Raw genomic sequence first — 22,413 nt, 5'->3', positions numbered from 1 at the left:
TCCTAGATCCCATTTCACATGCCTGGAACCTCTTCTTAAACACATCCCCCGGCTTATTCCTTCAGCTTTCTGCTCAGATATTACTGGCTATCACTATATGACTTATTCTATATCCACGTGTTTGTGGTGGCATTTTCTTTCTACCTCCTGAATGTAATCTCCACATGGACAAGGCTTTGTCTGGTTCACAGCTGGGCTCTCAGAGAGCATTTGTTGAATGAATGAGTGAATGAACTCATTCCATCTGATCTGAGAACTTCCTGTGTGATTAAGGGAAATGGAGACAATTTACGAACACATGTGGAATCAGAATCCCAACTCTCTGATTCCCTCATCTGGCTCCCTCCAATCAATCCTCTTTTTTGAGACAGGTTACTAAGCCTGTGTCATAGTTTGATCCACAAACTAGCCACAAGTTTTTGTGAACTGAAGAACTCCTCGCTCGCTCACAGGAACTTCCCCCAGCCCGCAGCCTTCTAGCTCCTCAGAAAGCCATTATCCTGAGACCAGTGAAAAAGAGCGCACACACAATCAGCTGTCTACAACACGTTTTGTTCTGTGAAAGGCTCCAGTACACACAGTGTGTAAGCGTACTCAAGACACTTCAGCACAGCATGATTTCTCTCTCCTGCAATAGCACAGTGAATGCTAGTCCCGAAGAGGAGTGGTTCACACAATGCCAGCACCACCCGCTCCTGTTGCCTGAGCCTGGAGAGCTTGTAGGTGCCACCTAAAATGCCCAATTACCAGCAAGTCATTTTCTGCCCCTTCTTTGGTACAATCATGATCAAAATAAATGTCTTGCTACAGCAGGCGACGCCATCATTTTTCCAAGAAGCATCAGCTGAAACTCATTAGCAGGTGTCAGTTCTCCTTCTCCTGAGAATTGTGGTCCCTTCACCTGACAGATCAATGCTGGGGAGAAGCTGGCCTGGACACCCGAAGCCCCAAAGTTTCAGCTGCCTCCACTCTGCTACTTTAAAGTTCTTATGCATCACCTGGGATTCTTTTTAAAACATAGGTGAAGAGGTTCAGGACAAACCACCCCCACTGCCCTGTGGAATGTGCCACTTTGGCACGTGGATTATTTTGTGCTGAAGGCACTTGAGCCCCTGTGGCCTCAAGAGAAAATTTGTATCCTCCCTTAACTACTCAGAAGAATCTAAATTGCAGGTCTTTCCCAGAATAAGGGTTATTAGCAAAGATAAATTTTATTTGAGTAACCCATCTGTATGGCAGGGCAAACATCTAATTACCAAACATCTGCTCTTCTTCTGGCCCTATGAAGCGCATTCCCTTCCTCTGGAATCCCAGACCTCTAACCCCTTCTTCTTCTTCTTCTTCTTTTTTTTTTTTGAAAGATTTTATTTATTTATTTGACAGACAGACAGAGATCACAAGTAGGCAGAGAGGCAGGCAGAGAGAGAGGAGGAAGCAGGCTCCCTGCTGAGCAGAGATGCGGGGCTCAATCCCAGGACCCTGGAATCATGACCTGAGGGGAAGGCAGAGGCTTTAAAACACTGAGCCACCCAGGCGCCCCTAACCCCTTCTTAATTCAGAATGACATATATACTTCATTTTGCCTGTCTTCAGAATTTCCATGTCTTTATGGATTCCCCATATGCATGCCTACTAAATTTTATTTTGCCCTGTTAATCTGTCTTGTATCAACTGGATCCTTAGTTCAGCTAGAAGAGGAGACAGCAGTTCTTGCCCCCGTAAGAAGGGGACAGGACATTCTTGCTCCCCAATGATACGCACCACCTTACTCACAGATTCTGGATCAAAAAGTGCTAGATAATCTGTGCTTATAACAAGTTTCCCATCCTGAGCAGATGATTAGCAGGGGTTCAAGGACCACACTTTGAAAAATGTAGTTCCATATTTGCACCTGATGCCTCCCTTGTTTTTTTTTTTTGTTTGTTTTTTTTTTTTGTGACTTTTATTTTTTATTTATTTATTTATTTTTTTTTATTTCCAGCATAACAGTATTCATTATTTTTGCACCACACCCCATGCTCCATGCAATCCGTGCCCTCTATAATACCCACCACCTGGTACCCCAACCTCCCACCCCCCGTCCCTTCAAAACCCTCAGATTGTTTTTCAGAGTCCATAGTCTCTCATGGTTCACCTCCCCTTCCAATTTCCCCCAACTCCCTTCTCCACTCTAAGTCCCCATGTCCTCCATGCTATTTGTTATGCTCCACAAATAAGTGAAACCATATGATAATTGACTCTCTCTGCTTGACTTATTTCACTCAGCATAATCTCTTCCAGTCCCGTCCATGTTGCTACAAAAGTTGGGTATTCTCTCAAATCTACCCTTGCCTCATTCCCTAGTTCCCGCTCTCTGGCCCCAGGAATACTGTGGCTCCCAGGAGCTTCCTGCTCCAACTTGACTTTCTACCTGCACCAAATCACCTCAGACCTTCACTCTGAGTGTGTTTCCTCCGCTCACATCTTTGATTATTTCCCCACTGGTGACGCAATGTGAGTCTTTTCTTCTTTAGCCTGGTATCCAAGGCTTCTGAAATAGTGTATTGAGGTCAGGGACAGGTTGAGAAGAGGGGTTATCAGAAAGAAGTGACCCTGGATGGGAGTAGTCTTCTCAATCTTTAACATAATTAGAGAATACCCAACTTTTGTAGCAACATGGAGGGGACTGGAAGAGATTATGCTGAGTGAAATAAGTCAAGCAGAGAGAGTCAATTATCATATGGTTTCACTTATTTGTGGAGCATAACAAATAGCATGGAGGACATGGGGAGTTAGAGAGGAGAAGGGAGTTGGGGGAAATTGGAAGGGGAGGTGAATCATGAGAGACTATGGACTCTGAAAAACAACCTGGGGGGTTTGAAGTAGCGGGGCGGGGGTGGGAGGTTGGGGTACTAGGTGGTGGGTATTATAGAGGGCACGGATTGCATGGAGCACTGGGTGTGGTGAAAAAATAATGAATACTGTTATGCTGAAAATAAATAAATTTAATTTAAAAAAAAACAAAAAACATAATAAGAGAAAAAGTATTGAGGACATTAAAAGTACTTAAAATGTTTGTGGATCAAGAAAGCCCTGAGGCTTAGTGACCCCTGGGAGGGGACTTCCTCTCCCTGCCTCCCAGGCCCCAGTAGCCTCATGGAGGCACCGAGGTCCTTCCTTAGAAGGTGCTCACCATGGAATGACTATTCTTCAATCAGAGAAGAGTTTGTACTCAGAAAATCAAAGTAAGCACCAAGTGACAGACTGTGGTAGTGGTCTGAGGTGATTTGGTGCAGGTAGAAAGTCAAGTTGGAGCAGGAAGCTCCTGGGAGCCACAGTATTCCTGTGGCCAGAGAGCGGGAACTAGGGAATGAGGCAAGGGTAGATTTGAGAAAACAAGGGAGGCATCAGGTGCAAATGTGGAACTACATTTTTCAATGTAGTACTGTGGTAGGAAAGGGTGGAAAGGAAGGCAGAAAGTAGGGCAAAGAGGAATGCGGGGTTAGAGGTTTGGGGCAAAGAGTATAGAGTGCAAAGGGTACTAGAAACCCAAGAAGTTCATAGGCAGGAGGGTCTGAGCATGTCTGAGACAGGCCTCTAGCGCTCACTCTCCAAACTTGCCAATTCTAGGTAGGGATTACTTGGAGAAGGCAGAAACAGACCCTACAGTGCCAGCTTCCTATGACGGAGTGATAGAAGGCTCCCTACAAGACCAGCAGTATCAGAGATGCTAACGTTGAGGAAGTTTCCTTACCTTCACTGCAGTCAGAAAGCAACTGATGCACAGAAGCCTTTCTCCCCTCTCTCCCCTCCTTATCGCCCCCAGTGCAGCTGAGCCTCAACCCTGCTTTCTTTCTGGGTGTTCACGCAGCCCAAAGAATCACCTATCATCTACTTGAATGTATTTCGATGGATTATGACCATGAAATAACTTACCTGAAAACTGTACTACTCCTAAACACTAGCATGGGCAAATGGATATGATTCAAGACACATTCTACAAAGAAAAACATCAGCAACTCTGAGTTAAGATTGTGAAAAACAATGAGGATGGTAATGTCTTTTCTGGGGAAATCTGTATCAGAGATAGACGACTACAGAAGGCAATTTAATTATGATGCAACTAATGGGGAAGAGTGGGTATGAGTATCACTTGTTTTGTCACCTGTGGGTCTTATTGGACAAGCAGTTTGAGGATGAATCTCAGCTATGGGCTATGTGACCTTGGGCAAGTCTCATACTCTGAGACCAAGTACTCTACCAGGGCCCTTTGAGCAATGACATCCCATCACTAACTTACAAACCCCTCAAGGGCAGAACAATATTGTTCTATATTTCTGCATTCCCGTCACCTAGCGTGATGTCCATGGCTTAGTAGAAAGGCTAAAAGTAGGACCCAGACGTAGGATGGACTTGCATTTGAATTCTCACTCTGCTACGTGACCTTAGGCAAGTTTCTTTAACATTTCTATACCTCAATTTTCTCACCAGTAAGATAGGAACCAAAGTATCACCTGCCTCCCAGGGAAGATTAAACAAGAAAAAGCAAGTGAAGAGATTAGATGTTCAATCATAGGTACTCAGAAAGATGATGAATCCTGAGCTTTGAACCACAGAAACTTATATAGGCACGTTTAATTCCAGTAACAAAATCTCAGGGTTGGAATCCAACCCTCTCTCTAATATTTGGATCCTCTCTGCCACATACCCAATAAGCAAGCAGTTGGCATTTCAAATTTTGCAGGTGGTTCTCCCTTGTATGTGTTCCCTGATCTCTCTGGGACTACACCCAGAGCACTCTCCTTCTTTGCTTTAATCCTTTCTTATAAAAAGGGTTCATCTCTAGACCCATCATCATTCTGGTCACTTTTCTTTAACTAATCATTCCATGTGCAACCCAAAGCGCTCATCTTTTATTATGCAAAGCTGTCAGTTGGATCATACAATGTCCAGACTGGTTTAGTATGATTAAGGGGGCACAGTCACTGGAGCTAGTAAAAGACTGAATCTCTGCAGTTTGAAAAAATTACTCTCAAACCATTTTTACATATTCTTTGGCAGGCAGGAGCTGACATAGTAAAACCTGTAATTCTCCATGTGAGGCTCTAGAAAAACTGATAGACACAGGTGAGATTCATTTGTAGGACAGGAACTATGGACTTTAATATTAATACAGTCATTCAGAAGGGAAAGTCATTGAGCCTGAGAAATTCTGCCATCACTGCCCCTTCCTAGCTTACCTGACCGGACTGCTTATAAGGCATTGTTTTTAAGGAAGGGCCTTAAAGCCTCAAACATCACTGTCCTATCCATACCACCAAGACCACTCCTCACCCTTCCTGCCTTACCTCCCCCCACTGCTCTGCCCAGAGTGGGCATCCAGTTAGACTCTCCCTTCCCTGTCCCCTGGCTGTCGCTTAGTCCTCTGCTTCCTGGCCTTCCCTGGGAACACCAACTCTATTTCCTCTGCCTGAGCTCCAAGAACCACTGCCATCCCACTCCAACCAAAAGGAACATTCCCTGCTTTGACTCTACTGACCCATTGTTATTTTGCTCCTTTGGCTCTGAACCCGGACAGCTGTATGCCATTCATTCATCCTTCGGTGCATATGTCTTCTCTCAAGTGAGGGACCTAACTCCCAGCACAGGGCCTTGCATCCAGGAGGTGTACTAAAACATTTCATCAGTTTGTTCTTGTAAAAAACAGGGGGAGAAGATAAAGAGAGGAAGGCAAAACAAGACGGCCTGCAGAGAGTATTCAAAAAACCATTACTCTAGCTAGGGAAAAAATGGAATGGAAACCGTATCTGTAAGAAAGATCAAGAATCTACCTACTCCTTCTTCTTCTCAGTACGAAGTCAGGTTATCTGGGCTGGGAAGCGGTCCCTCACATTCTGGGAACACACAGGAGTTAGGGGAAGATAAGAGACAGAAGTGGAGATAGGCTGATGTTGTCATGGGGTGCGCTGTTTGGCTCTTGCTTGGTGCTAACCCATTCTAAATAGGAAAAACAATAGCACTGAAAATTATTCCGCTAGTGATACAAAAGCAGGTGTGCCCCATCCACACTTTCTGCTGCTCCATGAACCCCTGTTCCAGTTTGATCCTTAGAGACTGATTTCCATTGCCTTTAAGCCCAGCAGGGAAGAGAAACTTGAGCACATCTGTTGGGATTGAATCAAGGGAGAACAGCCACAAGGGTGATGTGCCAGGCCAATTCTGACCACAGAGGTTTCAATGGTATCTCTTTGTCACTCGTGTCTATCCTTGGTTTTCATCTTCTTGCTTTACTCTGCTTTGGGCCCTTAATGGGCAAAATATTCCTCCTTGGGCAAAAACCGATGTGCGGAATTGACTACGCGGCAAGCCGGCAGGCAGGCAGGCAGGCAGAGGCCGCCTCACTGTCCTGCCCTCTCCCTCAACCAGCTGGCATTCCTGTCTCTTTGCCTTCTGTCCCTCCCTCTCCTACCTCTTTCTCTTTTTCCTCCCATCCCAAGATGTCAGTTTCTCTGCTCTCCATCTTCAAATCTCTCTCCCTTCCTTCCTCTGTCCCAGTTGGCTATCTGTCTCCCTCCTTTCCCTGTTTTGGGCTATGTGCACGTGCCAGTCTGTCTTTCCCCTCTCTATGGAAGCATGCGTGTATGCTTCCTATCTCTCTCCCTGCTCTCCTTCTCTGTCTACCTGGTTCCTCTCTTGTGTGTCTTTTCTCTAGGCTACCTGGACTGGGAGCCAGAAGACTCCGTTTCCAGTCCAGGCACTACATTAACGAGCTGCATGGTCGTGGCCACGTTATTGCACATCTCTAGACCTCAAGTTCTTCCAGCATAGTGTAGGTTAGATTAGATGGTCTTTCAGGTCTCTGACAGCTCTGAGGTTTGATCACTGAATGAAACAGAACTTGGCAGACCCCCAAGGCAGTCACTATTTTCCAAACAGGAGAATCATGCTGGGGTCCCAACAGCACGAGCACCAGGGGGCGCCCAAGTCCCACTCAGAGGATGGGGCTGCTGAACCAAACCACACTAATGGAGACCTCCCTTTCTGCTAGGCCGCCAGGGTGCTGAGCCTTGTCCTGGTCTCTCATTCAGTCCACTGGGATAGGTACTATGATCATTCCAGAAGCACCAGAGATGGAATCCCTTGCCCAGTCCTGCAGCCAAGACTTGGTAACAGGATTTATGCACAGGCGTCTTACCCCAGAGCCAGTGTTCCTAGGCAGAATCCTGTATTCCAGCCACGGACGGTTGCTCACTAGCTCTCCACTGAGGCTGCTGAGTCAACACCTCTGGACCCTGAATGTGCTCAAGAATCTTGGGCCCAGACCATACATATCAGTCGATTCTCTCCTCCCTCCAGATCCCAACTCTGACTTCTTGTGCCTCGGCCTACAACTGTTCCATCACTACTCTACCACCCTGCATACTGATGGCACATTCTGCTTGAACTGTTCTTTATAGTTTCACATGTGGATGTCTTGTTCTAATGAACCAGGCATCTTGCCAGAGCATCACATAGTGCGGTTCCAGGCCCACGGCAGAAGACAGAGCTTTCCGAAGAACTGATGAGCGCCAGCAGACTTCGTGAGCCCCGAGGCCGTGTCCCTGTATCCTCCACCTTGTCTGTAAATACCTGGGAGCCACGAGACAGTCCCATCAGCATCCCTGCAGGCAGACTACAACTACACATGAGCCATTACCACACAAGCCATGGGGGTAGGGTGTCAACGGTGTCCACCCCACAGATACAGGAACTGGAGGTCTTCTGATCATAATTCCAGCTCAAGCCAGCAAATATAAAGAGAATTCCAGCTTCATGGAAGATAGAGCCAAGAGTTGGGAGGTGCACGGAGAAGCAGCAGCCATGGTTTCTACTCTTTAGGAGATAGAGAATCGATGAGATGAAACATGCAAAATAAAGATGATAAGTATATAACGTTTCCGGGAGTCGGGAGAGCCAAGTCCAAGTCTTTCACCCTAACTGTAGAGTGCCTCATGTCCAGAAGACCTCTGACGCACCAGCTCAGACACCTGCTGGGCATCAATGACTGACTAGGAATAAGCCAAGCACTGGAGACCCACCAGTGAATTTGGCAGCCCTTGCTTCTCCACACTCGCCTGTGCTCCTCTGGGCCAGTGTCACTGACACTGGGAGTGGGAGCCTGTCTGGGACAACAGGGGAATGAAGTTATGTTCCAGAAGTGAGAGTCACACATCCAGAACAGAACAAAGGAATTACCATCCTAAGGATGAACCCATCACATCTGAACTCATCCCATCAACCTCATAACCTTCTACTTGCTTTTTCCTCAGTGCCAACAATATCATTGGTATGGTGGAGATGAATTGATAGCATCTCAATTCCAGAAATACTCTCATTTTTTAATTAACATACAATGTGTTATTTGCCCCAGGGATACAGGTCTGTGATTCATCAGGCTTAAACACTTCACAGCACTCACCATAGCACATACCCTCCTCAATGTTCACCACCCAGGAAATGCTCTCATTTATAAGAACATGACACAGAATGGCCCCAGCTGTAGCTTTTACTATTTTTTTCTTCCTAGCTTCTGCTTCTGTGTGGATGTCGTGGTGGCCACAGAAAAGTCTGGATGTCACCTTCCTGCTGGGGAGGCCTTTTGCCCACCCCTCTCGCAGCCCCTCTGCCCTCTCTCCAGTGCCCACCTGGGGCAACAGCCACAGAACAAGTGGGAGGGCAAGGAGCATACCAAGGACACGGTACAACCTGCAGCCGGGTTCCCTCCATGAGTCACTCCATATTCCCTGAAATAGTCACAGGCCCGTGTGTGCCTCTGGAGGCTGGCACCTCACTCCGTCTCAATCACAGATGGACTCCGTGCTCCCTTCTGCCCTGGGATGATGTATTTATCTGGAGAGTTCCAGATGGCATGAGTAGGCAACTGATTCATTTCCTTGTCCATTCCTGGCAGGCCCCACAAGAGTTTGGGAGCCGGGACCAGCACATAAATGCCTTTATGTGCCCTGAGCCTCTCTCCTGAGGCTCAGGTGTTGCCTCTGATGTCTCAGTCACTTGCTCCAGCCTGGGGCAGCAGGGGTGCCTGCAACAAAGCTGGGCAGCCCAAGACTTGGAAATGCTCCTGAAGGTCTGTGTACTTCCAGGACTGGTTGCCCAGTGAAAGGGTTCCAGAGGGTGTCACAGCCAGTGACAGGATACCCTGTTCTCCCTTCCCCCTCCCTCTGTCTCAGGGCACCCCACACTGGGGCCCCTCCCAACAGCAGCTGCGAAGGGGACCACACTCCAAAGACATGTCCCGCTGGCTCTTGTATTCCCTGTGTATTTCAATACACTTTTTGATTACAACTGGCCGAGTCCACAGAGGGTAGAGGAGTGTGAAATGTTACTTTATATGTACAAACTTGAAATTATGTGCTGGCCACAATAAGGTCTGACAGCTTGAGTGCCTCCACCCTTGCCTGTCACCCTTGCCTTCGGTCTCTGGCTCCCAACCAGCTCTCCATGCCCCAGAATACCCATACCAGAGCAAAGCTCCCAGGGGTCCCCAAAGAGACAGAGAAAGTACGAGGGGAAAAGTATGGGCTATTTCATTCAAAAGGGTATTCGTGGCAAGGCTTTCCTTTCATGGTTAAAACATAACCATTTCTTTATCATTCATGGTAAAGGGAAAAGCTATGACTGGTGTAATAATGCAAAAAGACAGATTAAGCCAGAAATAACCTCTAATCATTAAGAGCCCATGTTTTCAATCTCGTTTGCCAAGTAAGACCTGGCCAAAGAATCCCCTGAAGGTCCTGTACCCCAACCACACCCCAGCTTCAGCAGACCACAATCATCCTTGATGGAGAAGTGAGCTCATTGTGCGTGGTCCAACTCTGACAGTGCTCAAATACCACCCCTCCGTACCCCTACCCTGGACTCATATAGAAAGCTCCTGCCCGAGTGAGGGTCATACTCTCCCACAAAGAAAACCAGCCATGCAACTAGAAGGAAGTGCTCTGTCTCCCCTTCCCCACCCCAGAGAGGTTGCCGGCCCATGGGAGGAGGGCTACTTAGGCAAGAAGTCCAGAGGGTACATGTAGGGTGGGGTGGGGGGCAGCTGGGGCTGAATGGCCCCCTTCCCCCAGGCAGCAGGGGTTCCCAGACCTGATCCCCCCAGGTCAGGGCCTTAGGGTTAGGGCCTCAGGCTGTCTGGGATGCATGCCACGTGGGGGGGCGGGGGAGGCATTACCTGCTGCACATCCTGCTGGAAGACGCAGAGCTGCAGCCGCTGGTGGAGCCGCACCTTGCGGTGCTGCCAGATGCTCTCGAGCCGCCGCTGGTGGTGCAGTACCTCATGTACCACGTCCAGCACCTGGTGCACTGCCTTGGAGTAGTTGGCCGTGGCCGTGAGGGACTCAGAGTTCCCAGGGCTCAGGGGCCGCTGCAGCACATCCAGCAGGGCTTTGCCATCCTGGCTGACCTGCAAGAGGGAGAAGTCAAATCGAGGGAAGCTAGGAGCCGGCAGGGGCCCAGGGCGTTGGGGAGGGTTGGCTGGCTCGGGGGCTCCCTTGCGGGGACCCAGAATCCCAGGACACTGGAGGCATGCACCAGCCAGAGAGGCCCAGTGCTCAGCCCGCAGCCCGGGGAAGGGCAGAGCACCCGAATCCTGGGACAGGGGCTGCTCAGTCAGTGTCTTTCCCCACCCTTGCACTGGGTAGGGACTCCCTCTGCCTTGATCCTCAGTCCCCAGCACTCAGAACAGAGCCTGGGACATCGCATGTGGTACATCTTTTGACTGATTCACTGGGTAGGTCAAGTGGCAGAACTTCAGTTCAGAAATGAAGCAAAATGTAAGTTAATGCCATAAACCTCTCTCCCTCTTTCTTCTTCATCTCCTCGACCTAGCTCTGAACATCTTAATGTGTGACTGGAGGCAAGTTACTTAACTTCTCTGGGCCTCAGTTTCCTTGTCTGTAAAATAGGGATAGAAAGGGGACAACCTCACGGAGTTGTGGTGAGGACTGAGCAAGTTAACACGGGGAGTGTTCAGAACAGGGCCCGGCAGGAGGGCTGGCTCCGAATTCTGCTTTCACCATCAGCATCTTTAGCAGCACCATTTCTCTCTCCTGTCTTCCTGATTTCCTCCTCATTTTCTTTTATATTTACCCTTCTTTTGCACTCCTTCTATACAACTTCTTTGATTTCTCCTGAGAGTGGTAATATCCCTGTCTTTCCAGAATATGCAGGGTTAAGGGAGGGATCCTAAGACTACAGACCCAATAGTCATGCTCATATGCTCCCCAACATCCACCCTCAGTGCTGAGACCTGTGGGGCTGACAGCCCCTGTCATTCCTTATTGGAATCTGGGTACAATAACAGGCACCCATATTTCTGGAAAGAGACATCATTTCATCAATACCTGTGGCTCTCCAGTGCTGGCTGAGGACCCAGTAGACCATGCATCTTTTCAGTTTAAACCAGGGGTGACCAGGGATTTTAAGGCCCTAAATTGAATTGTTTGATGATTAAATCAAAGTTGGTTTGGAGTTGAAACGGTCTTTCCCTTCTAGCAAGGTGGGGAAGTAAGTGTGCTCCTACCTCCTGCCTTATAATGATGAATGAGGAGCTGTTTGCTGGGCTCCAGCCTCCCTCCACCCCACCCTCACGTCTGATGAGAGCTTGCTGAGGGTTCGGCAACACACTGGCATCTGTTACCACCTGTTCATGGGGCAACCGAAACGGTGTGGGGCTAGGAGGGCAGGTGACTAAGAGGAATACTAGGCAGAGAGTACTGTAGCTGAGACAGGAGAGGAAGCCTGGCTGGAAGCATACAGCTGGCTAGATGACCACCTCTACCCACATGCCAGCCTCCAGAAATGCACTGCCAGGGGAGGCGAAGAGCAGTGATACAAAGGTAACACCCTCCAGAGATATGAGTAAGACAAATAGCCTGTGGCCAAACCCAGGAGAGCTCTACTCAGGGAACTCTGAGCAGATGGGCTCTTTGGCACCGTGCTATGTCCAGGTCCAGGGTGGTTAAAGATGAAGGCCAAGTCCTAAAATCCAAGTCAACAGAGCTCTAGCTCTCTGCCTCAGTCTGCAAGTGCAGGGACAGGGAGGCAGGGGACAGCCCACTGACCTCTGACGTGGGCTTGGAGGGAGTGTCTGTGTCCTCCAGTGCTGGGGCCTGAGAAAACTCAGGGAGAAATATCGTGTCACTCTCTGACACAAACACCCCCCTGCCAAGTGTGAAACATGTAAGCCTGATATGAATCTCACTTGTACACTCTATGTTCATATCCTACGAGGAGTAAATTTAGAAATTCTTGACCCATGGGCATTCTTGACCCACAGTTCTTTTCTAAGAGAAAGCCTTGGGCCATTTGGATCAAAGCTGATGAGATCAGATCTGGCCCACAAGTCACCAAAACATGATACCATTTTTTTTTTCAGCCCTAATTACTGTCAGGCATGGGGCCATGGACATTACATGGGCACTATCTTTGTAACTCTTCCAACTATAGGCAAGTGTTATCACCTTATTTCACAGAAGAATGTGAGGCTTAGAGTACCTAGGTAACTTGCCTGAAGTCACGCCAATAAGCAGGGGGTTAAAAGTCAAACTTCTGCTTTGACTGTGGCAAAAACCTTTACTCTAACCCAGAAGCCCTTGGTTCTTTGACTTCAGCATGTGTGCATCAGATTTCCCCAGGGTAACATTAACTAAAATATAGGTTCCAGGTCCTACTTCTTCACATTCTGACGCAGTCTGAGGCAGAGCACAGGAACAAGTCTGAGGCAGGTAGTCCCAGAAACCACTTGGAGAAACACAGCTCCAACTCTCTTTGCCGTATGGGCCAGGTGTGAATTCACTTTCCCCTCCTCATTCAGCTTCCTTAATTAGCTCATCTCTTTATGGCCCTCAGCCTCTCCCCCAGAATTCACACCAGTTAGTCAACTCACTCACTTGTGTATGTCCACAAAGATGCACCCATAAGCCCCCTTCCTTTTCCTTGGAAAGCAAAAGACCCCCCGCACCCCGCACTTGAACCATGCACCCAGACTTAGATTTTTCAGTGAAATAGTCTTTTAACTTGTCCTTCACTTCCCTGGAAGCTTCTCACTCCTGTAAACACTTCTCTCCACCCCATGGTGAGTTCTCCTCTGTACTTTCTGGTAAGAAAATGGGTATTTGTTGACAAGCCTCTTCATTAAAGAGGTGGCAGGCCTGGTGTGTATACACCTGCCCACCAGCCAGAAAGCACCCTGAGGAGCACAGCCTTGCTTCCTCATATTTGTGTCCCAGGGTAGAGAGTCTGATCTTCACGCATAGGGTGAGAGAGGTGTATGTGCATGCACATGCACACACAGGCCCGTGTGCTGCAGGTGGAGCCCACTGAAGGCTGCATTGTCTCTGCTTCCTGGCTGGAGATCTCATTATTCATAGCTCAAGGATCTTAAAGATGTCTCAAAGGGGAAAGAGATGACGTCTTTCTTCTTTGTCCTACCCAGGCTATTACACAAGGTACAGGTCAGTGCTCTTGTTGCTAACCCACATCCACACACCCCACGACCCCCGCGTGTCCTGCAAGGTCCTCACCTCTGTGTAGGCCTGGGTCACCTGCTCATACAAGGACTGGTGGTGGTGGATGGCCAGCTCCAGGTCCTGCATCTCGGAGGGCAGGCCCCCCTCACTGCACATCTTGCACCAGGCGTCCACTCCCGACAGGAACTGGAAGGACATAGCAGCTGCATCAGTGCGGGAGCACTGGGGGCAGGCGATGGACCTTGGGAAGAAGCATCAGGACCTCTGGGAGCCTCAGAGGCCAATGCAGAGGGTGGAGTCTTTCTCCTTAATTCTACAAACATCAACCCCATGAAAGAAGCCAGACACGGCACCTTTGTAGAAAGTGTGGTTTCCACAAACAAGAATGACTTTTGTGAAACCGTTGGGGTGCCAGCCACCTGTGTGTTCAACAGGCTGTACCCACACACTGACTACAATGTGTGCGGACAGCTCACTATCTTACATGTACACCTCAGAGTTTCTCATCCTGTGCACACTCAGAGGCACACGGGAGAGGTTGCATGCCAGGTAAAATGGGATGCTTCTCCATGTGGACAATGGGTTGTGAGGAGGAACAGAGAACATCCTACAAAGCCATCAGGTACCCCAAGAAACTTGCAGAGGCCACTCCCACAGGGGATGGAGATGAATGCTCCCCGAGCTTCCCACTGTTGGGTCAGTATGCTTCAGGCTGCGGGAGGGGAGGGGCAGCTGAGGGGGACAGACAGCGCCATGACAATGGCGGCACTGGTTCTTGGGATGTGATCGAGAGATAAAGATCTCGACAGAAAGCAAATTATTTAAAAATTAAAATTAACAACTGTGGAACACCCTGGGTCTCCATGCACAAAAGGTGAGCTAACTGAAATCACTCAGATTTATTGGGTGGAAAAACACACCTCTAAAATGCAGATAATTCTTCACCCAACAGTCTGGAATGGTTCTGTCTGTGATTCCTCTTGCCTGGGTGCACAGCTCCATTTAAATTAATTGCCTAAATACCTTTTTATCTCGTTGCCCAGAACAGCCCATATGAGGACAATAAAGAGCTGCCTAAATGAACGGATAATAGCCTTGAAAAAATAGCCTCAAATCTGTTGTTTGGTGTGTGTTTGTTTTTTCTCCCCAAGCTAAAAGGAAGCATAGTTTATGATTTTCCCTGGAGGACTGGTACTACCTGAGGAAATTGCATTAAAAAATAGATACAAATAAAATTGCTTCTGATCCAAAGCAGTCTAAGCCAAGCAACATCAGCTAGACACTGACTCCGCCCATCACTCCCCGGTCGGGCATCGAGCTTTCCGCAACCCCTGGAGTTCCAGTCCGGTGTCTGTCAGCTCACAGGCCTTGGCCTGGTGGCTGTCCTGGGGAGTTTTTCATTCTAGATGTTCTTATGCCATTAGGCCAGCTCTTAACAATTCTGGAAGCGTGCTGGGTGCCATCCAGCCTCAGACTGCATATGCTTGCTAACATCTCAGCCATCTCAGCAGCTTCTTTGCTCCTCCAACACCCATTTCATAGAGGAACCTGAAAGCAACTTGACTTTCGTCTGTCGACCATGCCAGAAGCACCTCTCCAAGGCCCTTTGGATTTCTCTGTAATACTCTAAAAGAGTATTCTAAGAATCCTACAGCAGACCACACAAAATGGTCAGTTCAAGGAGAGAAAGGCAGGGATACAGGAAGGGAAGCACTGAGTCTCCCTTGCCAATCTGGACAAACTTTGAACAAAATGTGCAAGTGGTAGGGTTGAAGAGAGAGCTGGAGATTTGACATGAACGCTCTCCTGGGCCTGGGCATGAACTAGTCATTATCAGTCATTACCACCATGATCGTTAAAAAAAGAGAAAAAAAGGTCTAGATTCCTTTCAATGTGTGGGGCTGCCCCTGAATTATGACACAAGTATTTCAGTCCTTGGGAAAGTCTCAGGATTTCTCCCTCACCTCACACAGGTGAGGGAAATATAAACATACCAGGATAATATGTTGCATAAATACAGTAGTAATGTCTAGCATTTAAAAAGCACAATAAGCGCCTTACATGTTCCATCTCTAATTCTTATATTAGCTCTGTGAGATTTATGGTTATCTTGCATTAGAGATGAGAAAACAAGCCAAAAATGGTGAGGTGATTTGCCCGAGTTAATGCTTGGAAGCTACATGTGCCTGGCCACAGAGCTTAGACTCTTTCAATTACCCCATGCCGCCTTCTGTGTTAGGTGGGCCCAACGCAGGGAGAGATTTAAGGTATTACCTCATCTAGGCCTCTCCACCATCTGTACCCTACCCAAATGTCATACAAAGAAAGGAATTTAGAGGTTAAAACCACAAGCTTTAATGTTAGACACATCTCAGGTGAAATCCCAGCTGTTCATGGATTGTGTGATTTTTCACAGTGGTGTATTAGTAAATGCTTAAACACCAGCATGTGTGTGTGTGTGTGTGTGTGTGTGTACACACACAGAACATAAGTAATACTAAAATGTAGTAAAGTAACCAAGAGTGATGAGTTTTGAGTCTCTATTACCTTTGTTTTTAATATATTTACTGTAAATTTATACAATTTAGTTTTAAGTAATGGCTATATTTAATAACCGGTTCACAAATTTCCAGAACATTTGACATTTGGTTCCCCGTAGGCTGCTTAGAGCCAGCTCCAACACACTGCCGGTTCCTGGGCAGGTCATTAATCTCTCTGAGCTGCCATGCTCTTCTCTGTGAAATGGGAGAGTAATGTCACTGACCAATGCAAGTAAGTAAATAGAAACAAATACTTATTATTTTTATCCACTGTGTAATTATTACATTATCACTATCCATAGCAATGCTTCATGTAAGATTAATTTCCCCCTGCTCTCAGCATTCAATGATCAGTATCTAGATTCACCCCTTCTGTGTACGCTCTGGGAATGTGTTCAGCACACATGCTCACATTCACACACACAACCATAAACTACCAAACAGAATGTAAACAGCTCTAAGTCCCTTCTTGTTGGGATGTTAAGCAAAGCCACCTGGAGTGACCAATGTGTCCTTGTGAGGAAGGTGGTAGAACACAGGTTACCGCTGCAATGACTCAGCAGGGTCTTGATTGTTTCCGGGAGAGAGGAGGGGCTCTCTACACAGACAGCGCTTGTGTTCCCACCCTTCCAACCAACAGCCCCCACAGCCTCTCCCTTGGCCTCACCTGCTCAGCCTTCTGGTGGAACACTGCAGACATGGCGAGGATGGTGCTGCGTTCATCCAAGGCAGCCGCAAAGCTCTTCCACTCCTGGTCCAGCTGGGTGGAAATCTGCTTGATTTGCTGCGATGCATAATGACCGGCCTCAGAGAGGCGGGAAGCCACGGACATGATGCGGTTGATGTTGACATAGGCGTTCTGGGAAGCAGAGGAGGGGGAGCACTTAGTGGGGCGAGCTAGAACGACACCCACTGAGCACTTTTGGGGGTGGGTGAGTGTTTGGGGAAGGAAGCTACTCAGAACAGAAAGTTCAGCCACCACTCAAGATTTAAATGAAGACAGCAAATGAAGAGAGCATATTGGAAGAACATTCTTCCAATAATAATTATTATTGGGTAGGTATGCTATGTTATGTACTCTGTATGTACTAGATCCTTTTAAATTTTACATCCTGGCCACCAGGGGTGGCCCAATTGGTTAAGCATCCAACTCTTGATTTTGGCTCAGGTCATGATCTCAGAGGGTCCCAGGATCAAGCCCTACAAGGGGCTCCACATTCCACGGGGAGTCTGCTTCAGATTCTCTCTCCCTCTCCCTCTGCTCTTCCCCTGCCTCTATCTCTCTTTCTAAAATATATAAATAAATCTTTTAAGAAAAAACAAACAAAAAAGAATATTCTTCCATGCTAAAAATCCACATCTGAAAATAATGATGTACTGTATGTTGGCTAATGGGATTCAAATTAAATTTAAAAACAAACCAAAATGGTGGAACCCTTTCTCATCCTTACTAGACTTTGAGATATTTCCCTACCTAACTCCAACAAGGCATCTGTGGGTTATCCCCAAAAAGCATCTTGTAAGGCTCTCCTGGCCCTGCTGATTTCTCTCATCATGTGTTTTGTTTACAATCATTCCCATATTTGATTGCCAATTAAAAATTCATGACCATGTGTGCTGTCTCCTACCAGGCCAACAGAAAACCCTCCAGGAAGGAACAAGGCAAAAGAAAAACCCCACAAACATAAGACAGTAGCGAGCATGATCATTTTTAACTGCTACCTCCTATTAATTGTCTGAGGTGTCAAAACAATCAAGTAATATTGTGGCATCCACAGGGAGATTTTCTGAATCACACAATGTCTGCCTGAAGAAGTACTAGGGCGGTGAGTTGCTTGTGCACCTTTGTTCTTTGTTGCAAATCTTCTCCACTGACAAGAAATATTCTTCAGCAATGGTGTTTTCTCCTGGTTCTATTATGAGCTCAGGAGTAGTTCATTAATATCAGGTAAATGAAGGTTCTTTATTTTCCTTCCCCTCCTCCTTCATGTTCCCTATTCATCTTAACTGTCCCTGTCCTCAAGCCCTCCATCCCAAACCTGAGCCAAGTTGATAAGGTCTCTGTTCATTTAAAAGGTCTCTGTAGAAGTTTAAAAGGTTAAGTGTAGTGCTCAAACACAAATTCATTCTGTTGTCTAATTAATGATCCCCATGTGTAATCTCTGTCTTTAGTCTGGCCTAAGACCTTTCTGATGCAGTACATTTCCTTAACAGAACTAGAATACTACTCTTGTTATTTGAAATAACTATCCTTCAAAGATTGAGGAATCATTATCAGCCTTGTTTTCTGAGTTAGGACACAGATTCTACTTAAAATTAAGCTCTATTTATAGAACTGACAGAAAAACCAACTCTGTACTTGGAAAAAAAAGAGAGAGAGAAAAAAAAGTACCGATTTTAATAGTTTTGTCTTCTAAGGGAATGACATTTGGATTCCCCCAAATTTCCTGCTTGTGTACTTGTCTTAGTTTGGGTCGCCTCCAAAGCAGACCTTGAGACAAGAATTTGGGTTGGATGACTTATTTGGAAGTGACTGCAGAAAGCAAGGTGAGGGAGAGGGCAAGTCAAAGAAAAAAAGGAAAGAAAATGAATAAAGGATGTATTTATTAATGGGTTAGTTCTACAAGCAATTAGAGTTATCCCTCCTGAAATCTTTTTAAGCAACTATGTAGAACAAGTTCAGGCTGTCTCACTGGGAGGTGAGGTATATCTGGGGAATTTATGCACCAAGTCTGATTGCTCATGGTTGAGGGTTCTTTGGAGTAACTCCATTTCCAGCCTGACCTACACACAGGCCAAGCACATCTCCCAGGTCAGAGTGACCATGGGCAGAAAAATACAGGAAGCTATCAGTTTCTATGGGAGCTATCAGTTTCTATGACCTTCAGGGCTGGCTGAGGAGATGCAGGTATGACATTGACAGTGTGTCATAGAGCTGTCCTTCCAAACTGGATTCAAATCCTGAAAACCTTCTTCCCCACCCCAATGTATCCAGATTTATCTAGTGTTATTGGGTTTTCCTGTCCTGGGAAAGTCTTCGTGTGCTTTGGCCAGATGGAAAGCAAGGAAACAAATAAGAGCTGGGCACTAGCTTCTCCCAGGGTCCGTCCTGGACATCCTATGGATGCCCGGCCCATTGTCATCACTGCCTCTTTACATTCGCTCCCCACAGAGAACAGAGGGAGGCACACTTCTGCTCACTTTTAGGAAGAACCTTCTAGCTCTTAGAGATGTCTAACTGTGGCTGCCTCTGGAGGCTGTTAACACTTTGTCACTCATTCAAATATTTATGGAGAGTTGGCCAGGCTCTGTGATGGGGCCTGTAGGAGATCAAAGAGGAATGAGGCAGGATTTCTGCCCTCAGGGGCTCACAGCTGAGACAAGAGAAGTCCTCAAATAACTGCAATTTAGAGCAAAATGAAGTAAGTGTTTCTACAGAGGCGGAGGCAGCTCGCTGCGGGGGTGCAGAGGAAAGGGCTCAGAACCACCAGCGGTGATGTTGGGAAGGGGCTTCCTGCACAGAAGGGGGTGGTGAGGCTGGCCCTCCTCCAAGGCCCCCTTCAACCCTGAAGCCTGTGATCACAAATGAAAGCGAAAAACAAACAAACAAACAAAAGACCACAGCTTACATTTCACATTCTAGAGACTAGCACAATAAATGCCTTTTTGTTTCCTTATCAGTGGGCAGAGAAATGTCTTACTAAAACTAACAAATGATTATGCTTCACAAAAGAAGTAGAGGGAGTAGTCCTCACAATAGAGGGATAAATAGAATGTTGACTCATGAATTTGCTCATTCTTCTTCCCTATAGCCTCCTTTCAAAATACCAAAATACTGCAGGCAAGTCATGTGGCCCAGGTTCATCATCATCACCTTCTTCTTCTTCCTTCGGCCTAGAATCTTAGATACATGCATAGCTAGATTCTAAACAGCAGCCAAAAACCAAAAGAAAGGAGAGGAATGGTAGAGAAGGTCTCCAATGACTTAAAAGGAAAGAACAAGGTTAAAGAGCTGGGTTAAGAGCAAATAAACAGGGGTGCTTAGTCATTATGCATAAATGACATGTCATGGCCTTTGGTCAACCCATCCCTGTGGTTCTTCTGTGTCACTGTTTAGGCATCCATTAAGGAGCATTTGGAGTCATGTTTGTCCTGGAGATGTGGCCAACAGGAATAGCTATTTTCATTCTTTACGACCTCTCCATTCCCTACCAGGTGCCTCCTCCACGCCCTCCAATCTGGCCCTGCTATGCTTCCTTGTCAGCCTAAAATGCCTTTCCATCTGCAGAGCTGTCCATCAGTCAGAGACACCAAAGTCACTTCGCCAGGAGCTGGGACACAAGAGTTATTCTGGTCCAGCTTTAACACTCACCTAAGATGTCACCTGCCTCCCCCGTGCCTCAGATTCTTTATCCTTAAAAGGACAGTCTTGGACTAAGTAATCTTAGACATTCTATTTGAATAAGCGGGATCAGTTTCAGAAGGAATGTAGAAAGAACTTAGGAAGTCACAGTTTTCTTCTATCTTTCTTATTTATTTATTTATTTATTTCTTTAAGAGAAAGAGAGGGAGTGGCAGAGGGGCAGAGTCAGGGAGAAAGAATCCTAAGCAGGTTCCATGCCTATCACAGAACCAGACATGGGGCTCTATCCTACAACCCCGAGATCACAACTTGACCCTAAACCTAGAGCAGGAGGCCCAACCGACTGAGCCACCCTGCTGCCCCTCTTCTGTCTTATCTTCAGTGCTGAATAAGGAAATACTGACTAAATCTTTTCTCCACCCTAAGCCCTCTTCTATGGAGAAGGAAAGGCATAAACTGAAGAAACAAGGGTAACTCAAAGATTTCAAGTGTCCATGTGCAACAGGGAAGTTTTGAACCAAAGAGCAACATGATCTGATTTATGCTTTTATTTATTTATTTATTTATTTATTTATTTAATGCTTTTAAAAGACTGCTCTGGGGGTTCCCAGGTGGCTCATTCAGTTAAGTGTCTGCCTTCAGCTCAGGTCATGATCCTGGGGTCCTGGGATTGAGTCCTGCATCGGGCTCCCTGCTCAGTGAGGAGTCTGCTTATCCCTCTCCCTGCTGCTATATTTGTGCTCTCTCTCTCTCTCTGTCAAATAAATAAATACAATCTTTAAAAATAAAAAAATAAAAGATTGTTCTGTGCGCTCAAGGTTCAGCAAGGAGAGGTCTGCAAAGGGTGAGACAGAGACTAGCACTGCCTACAGCCTTGGCTGTCCACATGTCTCAGCCCTTCTTCCTGGTTCTGCTCTCTGGCCTGTCATGTGTGGGCCACAGCAGCAGCTGGGCTCCTTGCCGAGTTCTTCAGCCTCTAGGGGACCAAGGACTTGCTGCTCCCATCCCTGTCTCCTAATGAGCCCCTTTCCCTGAGCCAAGCTTCCTAGACTAACCAGTATCTTATTTAACTGGTCAGAAATGAGTAATGTTACTAATAATTCTGGCTTCATGAGTATTTTCTTAAGCCCTTACCTCAAAACTGCTTAATTAATTTAAGTCCTGCACATATATGCAGTGCAATTAATGTTATCAGTATTCACGTTATCGTGTAGCCCAAGATGTAAACAGGATCTACTCAGCGAAATGCAATGCACGTGGAGCACCAAGTAGGGCATGACCCACCCCGTCCTACCTGCTGCCCTGCCAAGGCCTCTCCCTCCCACTGTCACTTTGGTCACAAATGGAAAATATAACTAAATTGCGGCAAAAATCTCGCTAACTCAAAAGCCCTCTATACTTACATTCTGCCTCCTTTTGTGGCCTAAATCCTGTTTCCCTGTTTCATTCCTGCAGTCATTAATTGGATGTCACAGGATGGATGGCCCTTCTCCCAAGGCCTTGCCCCTGCCGTGAATAACTGAAATCAGCGAAGTAAGCGGTCACCCTCCTGGAATAACCAGTTGGCAGAATCCTGACGAAAGTTTTCGGTCCTGCCAAAATGTTCTCACTTTGAACCTGGTTCCTGGCTGCCCTCACTGGCTACAAAACAGGCAAAGTTGCCTGTAAGATAATCATAACTCTCCATTTAAAAACCCAGCTAAACTTTCTCCCTAAATGAAGTTTCTTTCGCAGTACACTCTGAAAGAGATATTAGTTCTTCTAGAAATAATAATTTGATAAAAGCTATCATTTTGGTAATCTTAAACCCTGGGCCAGGGGTTGATGGCAAGAGCAGATTGCTGTGTATTACTGGAATCCCACTGACTTCACTCTTAAAAGGAGGGGTGAATTTTACACTTTGGTCATAAGTCCCCATGTCAAAACAGAAACTCTCTCTCATGGGTTACATGAGATGACATAAAGCATCTAGTCTGTTGTCTGACATAGAACTGGTAACTCGAAG

The 22,413-nt window shown here is 46.8% G+C and overlaps 1 protein-coding gene across 21 annotated transcripts in view; it reads right to left on the bottom strand.

Annotated features, from left to right (window-relative positions):
• Positions 1-22,413, bottom strand: part of KALRN (kalirin RhoGEF kinase) — a 659,050-nt gene that overhangs the window by 362,253 nt on the left and 274,384 nt on the right. For all 21 annotated transcript variants that reach the window (XM_032335453.1, XM_032335509.1, XM_032335462.1 and 18 more), the window contains exons 7-9: positions 16,713-16,904; positions 13,560-13,691; positions 10,208-10,438 (exon numbers count right to left, since the gene is read on the bottom strand). In XM_032335453.1, the coding sequence (XP_032191344.1) occupies positions 10,208-10,438; positions 13,560-13,691; positions 16,713-16,904 (555 nt within the window). The remainder of the gene's footprint in view (positions 1-10,207; positions 10,439-13,559; positions 13,692-16,712; positions 16,905-22,413) is intronic.

The sequence above is a fragment of the Mustela erminea genome, chromosome 1 (genome assembly GCF_009829155.1).
Source record: "Mustela erminea isolate mMusErm1 chromosome 1, mMusErm1.Pri, whole genome shotgun sequence".
NCBI lineage: Eukaryota > Metazoa > Chordata > Mammalia > Carnivora > Mustelidae > Mustela > Mustela erminea.
Note: the sequence above shows the minus strand (reverse complement) of the source record. Positions and strands in the feature narration are given on the sequence as shown.